A 10926-nucleotide genomic window follows, 5' to 3' on the forward strand; every position below is an offset into this window, starting at 1 on the left:
TTCAGTTAATGGAAGCGTGCAAGTTACTGGAGCGGACATCAGCGTATGCAAATTTGCCATGTCACACTCTTTCTGTTGACCTCTCCAAATAGAAGGCACTTTCATCACTACCGAGTTTGGATCATATTCCCTGAGGTAAGAAGGCATGGTCTATTTACTAGGAAATGAGTCTTCCAAACCTTGCTCTTCTATGTAAGGCATAGCTTCATGAGTTATGGACTGACGTCTTGTGAAGTCTTGTGAAGTCCACAACTGAGAAAGGTGGGTCACCTGAAGATGAGGTATCATCTTCTTTTTCTTAACTACATCCCATATTTTCCTAGCAATCATTTCCTCAATTTTTGGGATTCCATCCCCAAAATCCGCAGTAGTCAAAGGTCTTTCTTCTTGAAGCTCTGATGGAACAATTGGTTCACTTCCACGTTGTTCTACACTTGACGAAACCTCAGGATTGTCTCAAGTGATGGTTTGAGAGGAATAGGTCCTCATAAGATGGTTTGAGGAGGTCCCTCCAGTATTGCTGTGTTTCCCTAATCTTTTGCTGATGCACAGTAAGATTAATCTTTTCCTCTCGAGGATTGGGATACTATTGCAACTTTTTGGGATCTCTGTTAGAGTCGTAATGCAACTTTCATAGGCTTTACGTATTGCATCAAAAGGCTCGTTAACCTTCTCAACTAGAACTGATCCACCCGCACTCACTTCTGAGACTGTTATGTCCTCAGGTACCTCCTGCGTAGGTTGGTCATTATTTTCTGGCTTCAGTTTCTCAGCAATGCTATCTATAGACTGTTCTGTAGATTTTTTGCTATTTGACTTCTTGCTCCTAGGTCTTCTTCTTCTTGTTTTTCTCATAGGTTTCTCTTGTGGTTTTGAATCTCTTAGCCTAGGGCTTATCTCTTGTTTTTCCTCTGCTTCTCATGCTTGTGCTCGTGTCACTACTCTCAATGGTATATTCCCAGTTTCGGTTTTAGTTTCACAAGTTTGCGGTGATGGTATGACATCAACAAAGTTAAGCACAGTTTTTCCCACAACATTATCACTCCCTGTTGGTTTAGCTAGGCAATCTTTACACAGATGTGTTATAAAACAATCCTTACAATAGCCTGCAACAGAGGGATATTGCACATTAGCAGCTAAGCTTTGTCCCGTAGGTGGTCTATCATTTGGGCAATCTCTTGCATAATGGTTACCACCACACTTGAAACACTGGACAGATTGCGGCACTTGGAAAGTTCTTCGTTGTGGTTGTTGGGGTTCTTATTGTTGAGGGTAACCTCTATTTCCCTGGTTTATCATATACAATAGCTGATCAATGTCTTCGCTTGTATATCCTATAGGGGGCCTTGAGGCCGATACAATTGTCCCATACATTTCAGAACTATGTCAGCTACTTCATCTGGATTGACTTCTTTGATAGAAGGAATCGTAGATTCAGTATCTTTGCTAGAGGTTTTCTTTTTATTTTTGTTGCTACCTTGATTTGTGACACTTGACATGTCAAAATTGTCATCGTAATCCATCGCATCTAGGCAACATTCATTGAAGCTCGTGTGTTTCTTTGCATACAAATATGCATGCAAAGTTTTGTTGAGCAAGCCCTCTAGGAAGATTGAAATCAATCTACCTTGGCTAGGTTCTTCATCTATCGAGCATCTTGTGATGTATTGCTTAAGTCGATTGGTACAGTCTCTCACTGATTCATATTCTTTTTGTTTGAAAGAATAGATCAGAGCTACTGCATCATGCTTTATCCCCATCTTAGAGAAAGCAGCAATAAAATCTTTCTCTAAATCTGTGAAACTTGTTAGAGATTCAGATTCTTGGTTTTGAAACCATGACAAGGCTTTCCCCTCAACAGTAAGACCAAATCTTTCTATCTGCGTATGTTGGTCAAAAACCCATTCTGCATGAACAACTTGTCTAAATGATGCAACATGGTTATATGGATCTCCCGACCCATCATATTTCTTTACCAACTTTTGCAAAGTTGATGGTCTCACCTTTCGGGAGTACTCATCAGCATTTTTCTTCCCCATGTCTGGTGGTCATAGTTTGTGGAAAGACATCAAAGAAAGAGTTGAGTCTATGGTTATGAAACCATATGAGACGCTTAAGTCGACATTGGTTTCAGAACATGAGGTGTTTTCACTACAAGAAATTGAAGACCTTAAGCAAGAGAAGCAGAATTCATATAAATAAATACATGCATGCATGCATAAATACATTCACACATATGAACATGGATGAATGCATGTATGTGTGTGAATGAGTGTGTATGATGTGTACATGTATGTATGTAAAGCAGAAGCTTGATTTTTCTTGTCTCAAGAAGAGTCCTCAATTAGATACTGGATTTCAAATTGAGTAGTTGAGGGATTGCATTGGAACTAGAGTAGTGTATTTTGGAAGTTAATTGTAGATGGAGAGGTAGGTCTTTTCCACTGTATTAAATTTTTAGTCGGGCAACTCTTTTCGTCTTGGAGCAGTTTCGCACATGCACCATTTTGGCATTTAGCTTCATCAAAAAAGTTAAAAACGTGCAAGAGGCTTCGTTTTGAAGGGCAATTCCAACTTTGCCAAAAATGGCAGAGTTGGAAAGCCCAATTCCTCGTTTGGTTAACTCATGTATGAAACCGACCTTACCTTGAGTGCCAAGAGTGAACTCCTCTTATTCATGTGTCTTTAAATGGTGCACTAGCCCGAATAAATGGCTCAAAAAAGAAAAGATGACAAAATAAATAAACAAGATGGTGGTCTGATCTTTCTTGAACTCAAAGAAACACACTTCAAATCAAAAGAATAACAATTTCGGCACATCTGCTGTAAATTTTTTTTTAAAAAAAATCTGATTTTTCTTTAAAAAAGGATTTAATAGTACAACTTTGTTAGCCCTCTAATTGCGAGGGTCAAGAGTTTGGGCACAATAAAGAATAGGTTTTAAAAAATTATATCTTGATTTCCAAAATGAATTATTAGTACAACTTGTAAGCCCTCTCATTGTAGTGTAACTTATATTGCTTGTTGCCAATCATTCTAGAATGCTCATCTTTCCGTGATGTGATGAGGTGCAACAAAATCCCTTTCGAAAATTGTGAAGGGCGACTCCCATCACGTAATGAGCGAGTCGAAAGATCAAAGCATTCGCATGGCAACATACCGTTCCGCCAAGGGTATATAACAATATTTGCACCCCCAATAACGCATGTAGAGCGAAGGTGCAACCTCGCACATGGTCGAAATTTGTTTATACAAAATTTGTTGTGTGTGTTCATCGTCCAATGTCAAGAAGCCACTGCATAACAAGATATAATTTGGCATTCAGTTAAACAATGATAGGGACCATAAGCACACACGTGAGAACACATGCTATTCTTTTTATGAAGACCATTCAAATGCATAGTTACAAGCAAAACAAAACTTGGCATAGCTTCTCACCATCTCCTTTGTAAGATAGCTGGACTATTTCAGAAGGCCTGCTCCCTTAACCTTCTTATTAAAATCCCAAACTGTGGAGAACAATCTGGACCTGCAAAAATGCCAAAAAAGATATGATATTATGATTTGCATATTCATCCTCATAAAAAAACCACTCAAAAAGACACACATGCGCACGCACGCACGCACGCACTGTTCGTCGCTCTCACGATCATTTTAATGTGAAAAGGCATGCCTGAATTGGAAATGCTTCGAAAACACGGCTTCAAGCTAAAAGAACTGTAATTAGAGAAACAAACACATGAAAGGAGTGAGAAAGACATACCACATTGTTACTTGGGCTCTTCCAGTATATTCCTTGTAGTAGAACTGGAAGAACGTCCGATACGAACAAGGCATAAATCATTAAGGCATGCGCCCCTACCAACTTAAAGATGGCAGTAGAGGATCTGTATTTGTAAATATCGACCTACACAGAGCACAAAGGATCCATTAAATCACAAAAACCACTTATCTTCATCATCAAATCCTTGGAGGAAAAAGAGGGCACATACCAGCACAAAGGTTGCACTGAATGCGAGAGCTACCGCACCCCCAGTCACAAATGTGTAACTCAATGTGTATAGCTGCTTGTTTAATGGCATTCCTGGATAATAAAAATTGTTGAAGTTTAAAATTGTTCAGTCACAGAAAAACTTGTTCAGTTGAAGAAACGCTTTTTTAAGTTCATGAGAAAACTTCTGATAGTGTAAGCCTTGGTGTACAGCTGTGTATGTAGTAAAAGCCTTTTTTTATTTCAACATACCCAAGTTGTGGCAATTATGAATATTTGCATCAGATAATTCCTAAAAATTTAATAAATTTGAACTTTTAAGTAGCAAAAATTGTCTTTGCTATCCTTTGGCCTAAAAACATGTTTCTTTCTTCAAAGCTTTCACAGATGCATACATATGGTAGTGTTTACAATAACGTAGCCATTGATTTTCATGCAGTTTTAAATTAGCGATCGAGTAAAATTGCGGAAAATGTAATGTAAATCATTACGAATACAAGCTAACAACTAAATGCTACCTGCAATGTTCAGCAGCAAGCCAGCAAACAGCATCACAAATCCTGAAGCAGTCCAGTAACACCATATTAGTGAATTTGGGAATTTCCCAATTCCCATTTTTGAATACCTAAAAAAGGGGGACATGGATAACATGTTTGTAAGTTTCTCAAAACCCTATCATATGACCTATCGTTAGAAAGCGCTTGAAAAATGAAATCTAAAGAGCTATAAAGCGCTCATTTTGGATTAGTGGTGTTCAAGTTATGGTTAATCCAAACTTTTGACCACGTGTCCCAAACTTGTGGGAGATTCCCATATTCCCCAATATGGTGTTCAGTGGTATAGATGTCGCTTGTGGCCCTAAAGACACAAATACACCTTATTAATTAAGTGTCCATATGCCAATCTTGTACAGAGTGCGAGTACTTAGTATCAAGATTGGAATTCTTACCTTCATGTGCAGCAACACGTGTCCATAGTGAGCTCCAATAAAACAAGTCACAATGGCTGGGATTGAGCTGCAAAATAGTAGAGAAACCCAATACATGAACATCACAAACTCGCGTGCAAAATGTTTTTGGTTGACTCAATAAAGGAATTGTTCTCCAAACTCAAACGAGACTTCTTTGAAATTTGAATGTATATCAGGGATAGCCCAAGACATCCCCGATCCCCAAAAGAAGATGCAATTAGACAGATTTCGATTATGCCCTGGTGGACTAACTGCGCAGCCACTTTCAGGCATCTAGATGGATATGATTTACTAGCTCAAAGGCAAGTGGGTTCGGACAGGATGAAAGAACTCACAAACGCTTTCCATGTGATTTGGCAGCCAGAAAGATTTTAAATTGGTACGGCATTATAGACCACCTCATTGGTTATTCTTCGTTCCTACAATCTGAGCCAAAATCTCTTACAGGAACGGCCAGCCTTGAGAGCCTCTTGTATTGCTCTCCCATAGAATAGTTCATAGCCTTGAGAGCCATGGGTAGCAAATTTGAGAAAGGATCATTATAATACTTGAACAATCAAAAACTCTCCTTGTATCATGTGATGGTAGGCCTTAACTAGAGCACAGCGTATATTCCGAAATGTCAATGCCAAGATTAGATTGAACTATACATAATAATTGCGCCCTGCAAAGATAATTCTGTTCATGAAACTTCCGTTAAAATCTTCAGCAGATTATTGAGGTTCATAAATCTGTACCAAATTTATCAATCATCTCTTAAAAGGCACTTGCAGCTAAACATTTCTTGTAAATGACTGTAGGAGACTGCGGGCGGTCTTACGTATGACGTGGTGATTATTTCGATATATACCATCCACTATACTATATAACCATTTACTAGATACTAAGACATCCCCACTAGTGTCGCCAGTGTCCAATAGTGGGTGTAGAACTCGGTATCAATATATGCTTCCACACACACATAAGAGCATACTTTCATACAAAGGTCTGTGTGCGGAGTTTCTGTCAGAGCTCCAGATCTCAATCTTGTATTCATTGTGAGAAATTTACTAGCTTAAATTCGCTCACTTTTTACGAGAAACGTAACAAATACAAGGAAATGACTATAGACTATGTAATGCGTTAATCACATAGGCGATCTCTCAAATTTTCAAGAAACAATGTACTAACTGAAAATACAGCTAGTGACTAAACACACAAAAAATACCTGAGAAGACCTTCAGGATCGAATGCTGCTAAGCACCAGGCAGGGGCGTTAGCTGGAAGGGGACCGGGGAGCGGGGAATTCACGCTACACTCCTGTCACAACAATAAAGTGCCCAGCTTAGATAAATTACCAAAAAAGTAAGGTAATGTAAAGCAGAAAAATAGACATCTATCATAACAAACAGTTTTTAGAGAGAGAGAGAGAGAGAGAGAGAGAGAGAGAACCTGTGCCCTCCTGTAAGCAGGACGCCTGTAAAGGTGGGATATGCCCAAAATCAGCCGATCCAGATAGCCCACTGAATTGCAACCAGGGCTCATGCTGCCTCTCACATTGCATTTCACCTGCATTCAGGAGTCTCATATTTAGTCTCTCTAGTCTTCCAAGATTTTGTCAAGAACAATGAAAGATTTTCAAAATAGCTCAAAAACCAGTAGGTATTAGCCAGATCTTCATAGAATGTGGCACAAGGAAGTTTTAGACAATTTCCGATCACAACAACGGCATTCACGACGTTGAACACTATCAGGAAAACGTGATGGAAAAGGGGCCTCTTTTAACACAAGGGAAAATGTCCAAAACATCTTGTGTCAGGCTCTTATGATTTTATGATAAGTAATTACAAAGGCCTCTACCTAAAATGCAACTGTGAAGGGAAATCTATGTTCCCACGGGGTTTTTTGAGGTGTGGGTGGCTCTTGCCCTTATAGGATGCTCTGCCCTATGAGACCATGGAGCCCTAGCAGCATCGAAAGCTCCCTTCAAGTACATAGATCCGTGCCACAAGGCTCTTGCCAAACCTCAAGGCCAATATTTGGAAGGAACGAGGTAGTCTTGTCCTCGAAAAAATAATGCAACCATGACTTGCATGCATCTTGTCATCTGGATTTCAAATAACGATGTACTAGACTACTACATGTAAATCCCACCTTCATATCTAAGCCCTTTCAAGAAGCTAACTCCTCGAATAAGTACATAATCGTGCACAACTTAAAGATGTAGTGTCTCCTCTTTGGTCTTTTGGTCCTCAACCTAGCTATGACAAAAAGCATTCTGACATTACTTTGTAGAACTGCTTGTCATCAAGGGAATTCGAGTTTATTGAAAAAGCACCTGAAATTCATAACAATGTAGGCAAAGATGATTTACCAAAAGCATTGAAGAAGCACCGGTATCCGCGAGATACTCAAAGTGCCAATCAGGTACGTATAGCCCGTATAAAAGTCCCAGATACAGGACGGCGAGCACAAAAATAGCAATCCTGCAACAGTTTAAGATATATGAAGACCATTAACCAACAATGTTACATGGTATATAGAATAAAATGCAATTTGTGATGTACATATGAGGTCCCTGAATTGGGCCATATGTAGTGTGACACACAACAAAAATGCACAGGTGTCTTGGTGAGCATAAGTTGACAATAGTATTGCGTGTTTTAGTAAATCTGTTTGACAGATTGTATACACTCAATTCATTGACCTTCATGTGTGTGATTTGTGCAAATATGGTTCCTTCAGACGTACACACTCATCGATGAAAGGCAGTTTTAAAGGTACATTGGAAGCCCCGACTTCTGAAGAAGTACAAACAAAAATCTGTGTGTTGACGATTGGCAAATTTTGAGATCATTGATGCGGAACTTACCATTGCCAACGGTAAATCTTCACAATGACAAAGAAGCTCTCGTTAGCATCTGTCATTTGGCGATTGGACAAGAACACCTCAAAAAATGCCACGATAATGAACGCAATAGTAATCCTTTGCAACATCACATATCTTGGACATTAGGAACCAGACAATAAAGACCAAATGGACTTGCAAAAGCAGCAAACGCAACGATACAACCCAAAAATGTATGTAGATACCTGAAGGACTCCTGTAATGCGTAAAAATTGCAAGTCCACTCCAAAGCTTAAATCCTTCACACCATGTATGCATCCTCCAGTAAATTAAAACATGAAAGTTTTTTATACCATTTGGTTTATACTTTGCACACTTAATTATGATCAATTAAAATTTACTATAGAGTTTACCGATTTGCCATGTTAGTAAGTTCTAAAGTAACGCACTGATTAAACATACCAGGCTAACAATTTTTTGATTGAGATTCATGAAGAAATAGAGCAATTATTACCTTGAAGTATCACTCCTAGAACACATTTTTTTTTCAAAAAAAGCAGGGATTTTGTATTAGAAAAAGAAAAGGGACTGCTGACGATTACATAGCAGATACGGGCTGTGCCCTTTCAAAAAGAACCAAACTGATCTAGGGGTTACATGATTACAAGAGCATGCACACATGGGTATACAGAACAGTTGCAAGCTCTCGGGGGCCTGTTGGGGTGTACAGCGTTCTCATCGTCATCCACCTTATTGTATATATCGGTGATCTCCAGCAGGTGCTTAGTGAGTATTCTGTCCTTCTCGCGGATATCATGGATGTCATGTTCCAACTCTTCATCCCACCTGACATAGAGGATGTTGTCCGTCTTGTGCAGCATGTCCATGTTGTTGCATGCGTGTTTGCTTTTCTTGAGGAAGTCTCTTCTTTTGTGGAGCTCCTTCTTCCTTGCAAAGTTTGCATTCTTCATCTGAAGAAACAGTTCATGTTGCAGCATTGTTAGTACTGGAGGGGATGATTGAAATAACACGGCATTCCTGGCACACCAAACCATAAAAACTCTATTCTAATACAGTTCCAGAGGGGGGTTGAGCATCCAATGGAATCCCCTAAAAGGAGTTGTTTCCACGAGAGGGGTCTCGGGTGGATGCATTCAATGAGTTTGTTGAGGATTGATAGGATAGGGTTATTAAATCTGCATTGGAGAAATAGGTGTAGTAGGGACTCCCCCTCCCTTTTGCACCGTGTGCAAAGGCCAGATCCTTTCCCTATTTTGCAAGCTCTCTCTCCTGTGTCCATAGCCCCTGTGCAAGATTAACCACAAGAGGCATGCCTTTTTGGGTTGGATTAGAGGGGACCACAGACATTTGAACTTGAAGGTCCATTGGCGTCTGTTTGAGGAGCACCTCCCACTTGGCATTAAGCTTGACATGCAGCGGGGTCTAACAATGTCTTTAGGGATGGGGAGCAGGTTTTTGCCTGTCGCCCACACGATCGCCTTTGGGTGGATAGGGGTAAAGATACCAATCTTCCAAGTGATGTCCACATCCCATTCCGCCATTCTCTGCTCAATCAGCCCTATGTCCACTCTATTCACCTTAAATCGGGTCCTGATTTCCTCCCTGGATGCCGAGTCCTGTTTCCCTTTGTCCCACAAATCCGCCCAGGTTCGGATACCCTTTTTGTGCAGTTTCAGTGCTTGGTGAAGATTTTCTTCAGTAACTCTAGGGATTTCTAGCCAGGGCCACCAGACAGAGTCATTCTGTTTGAGACCTGCATCCCTATGTTGAGACGGGGGTTAGGGCGGAGCTTACCTTTAAACCTGTTCCACGCTTTCCATAAGGATAGCGTTAGTGCACTGCCCACTGCTCTGATCGGATGAGGGTTGAAGAAGATAGTCACCGTAGGAAGATTGGTCCATTTTGCCTTTCCTAGTAGTTTGAATCTGTGCAGATGTCTTGTGATAAGCTTCGCCCAATCTTGCTCTGATGATCCATTTACTGGCCAGCCTGTCAGCCAGTTCAGAGATGTCATGAATTCCAAGGCCCCCTTTCTCTTTTGCTAGAGTGCAGTATGACCATTGAACTTTGGGGATTTTCTTTCCCATGGGATGTCCCAACCAGAGAAAGGTGCTGCAAATCTGTTGTATAGACTTGAGTGCCTGATCTGCGGGTCTCCAGCATGCCAAGAAGAAAAGGGTAGCTGGGATAATATAGTGATTGATTGCAAGGATTCTTCCAGCGAACGATAGGGTCGTGTTCTCCCATCTGTTGAGTTTGGCGGATAGCTTGGACATTACCCATTCCCACCTCTGGTGCATTGAGACCTTGAACCCCATCGGTATACCTAGTAATCTGAAGATCTCCCCGTCTTGGATGAGTTGTCATCCTTGATTCACAATCCACTCGGGGGTGGGGAGCCCCTTGGACTTGATACTCGTTTTTTGGTGATTGATCAGAGATCCTAACGCTGTGCAGAAGAGTTGCAGGCAGAGCCAAAACTCTTTTAAAGAAGCCTCTTTATTGGCCACCAGGGCATTGGTATCATCGGCGAAGAGCTGTAGGCACATCTGTCTGTGGGAGTTGGGGAGTTGTATCCCTTCCATTCTCTTTAGTCTGATTCTATCTTCAACAAGCCAGGACAACCCGTCTGTGGCTATAGCGTATAGAAGGGGGGCTAATGGGCAGCCTTGTCTGATCGATCTGTTGAGACAAAGGGGCCTTGAGAGTTCACCATTGATTGACACTTTTGCCCGGGCATTCCCAAAGAGCGTTAGGATCTGTTTGATAAAATTCTCTTTGAACCCAGTGCATTGGAGGGTCAGCCTGACGTAATCCCATTCTAGACGATCGTAAGCTTTGTCAAAGTCGATTTTAATGAAGCAGTAGTCCTGCTCTGATTCCTCTGCAAATTCTATGCCCTCCCATAGGCTGATTATGGCATCAAGGATGTAACGCCCTTTTATGAAACCCTTCTGTTCCTGTCTCACCCAGTTATGCAGGTGTTTGGTGAGCCTAAGAGCCAGCGCTTTTGCAAATACCTTGTAAGCTGTATTAAGCATTGTTATCGGTCTCCAGTTGCCTAGCTCCTCTTTGTCCCCCCTTTTGTGAATAAGTTTCACTACTCCTGTATTAATA

General features: G+C 40.8%; 2 protein-coding genes across 2 annotated transcripts; both read right to left on the bottom strand.

Annotated features, from left to right (window-relative positions):
• Nucleotides 1-3477: 3477 nt before the first annotated feature.
• Nucleotides 3478-5475, bottom strand: LOC147616113 (uncharacterized). Its single transcript, XM_086777930.1, has 6 exons — nucleotides 5407-5475; nucleotides 4941-5007; nucleotides 4510-4551; nucleotides 3993-4084; nucleotides 3764-3907; nucleotides 3478-3529 (listed from the first exon to the last, which is right to left on the bottom strand). The coding sequence occupies exons 1-6, from the start codon at nucleotides 5473-5475 to the stop codon at nucleotides 3497-3499; spliced, it is 447 nt and encodes a 148-aa protein (XP_086634056.1). The 3' UTR covers nucleotides 3478-3496.
• Nucleotides 5476-6131: 656 nt separating this feature from the next.
• Nucleotides 6132-8046, bottom strand: LOC147616114 (uncharacterized). The gene is made up of 4 exons (XM_086778086.1): nucleotides 7813-8046; nucleotides 7315-7426; nucleotides 6393-6509; nucleotides 6132-6260 (listed from the first exon to the last, which is right to left on the bottom strand). The coding sequence occupies exons 1-4, from the start codon at nucleotides 7935-7937 to the stop codon at nucleotides 6150-6152; spliced, it is 465 nt and encodes a 154-aa protein (XP_086634212.1). The 5' UTR covers nucleotides 7938-8046; the 3' UTR covers nucleotides 6132-6149.
• Between the last annotated feature and the right edge of the window lie 2880 nt (nucleotides 8047-10926).

The sequence above is a fragment of the Cibotium barometz genome, chromosome 39, assembly GCF_041138505.1.
Source record: "Cibotium barometz isolate CiBa-2024 chromosome 39, ASM4113850v1, whole genome shotgun sequence".
Lineage (NCBI taxonomy): Eukaryota > Viridiplantae > Streptophyta > Polypodiopsida > Cyatheales > Cibotiaceae > Cibotium > Cibotium barometz.

Bases quoted from the DNA above. Each gene is read 5' to 3' on its own strand.
- LOC147616114 (XM_086778086.1), bottom strand. From the start codon at position 7,937: ATGTTGCAAAGGATTACTATTGCGTTCATTATCGTGGCATTTTTTGAG. The intron at 7,427-7,812 runs GTAAGTTCCGCA...AAACTGTTGCAG, and splicing joins AAGATTTACCGTTGGCAATG to GATTGCTATTTTTGTGCTCG. The intron at 6,261-6,392 runs GTTCTCTCTCTC...TTGTTGTGACAG, and splicing joins CTGCTTACAGGAGGGCACAG to GAGTGTAGCGTGAATTCCCC.
- LOC147616113 (XM_086777930.1), bottom strand. From the start codon at position 5,475: ATGGCTCTCAAGGCTATGAACTATTCTATGGGAGAGCAATACAAGAGG. The intron at 4,552-4,940 runs GTAAGAATTCCA...GGACTGCTTCAG, and splicing joins ACGTGTTGCTGCACATGAAG to GATTTGTGATGCTGTTTGCT. The intron at 4,085-4,509 runs GTAGCATTTAGT...TTTATTATCCAG, and splicing joins CTTGCTGCTGAACATTGCAG to GAATGCCATTAAACAAGCAG.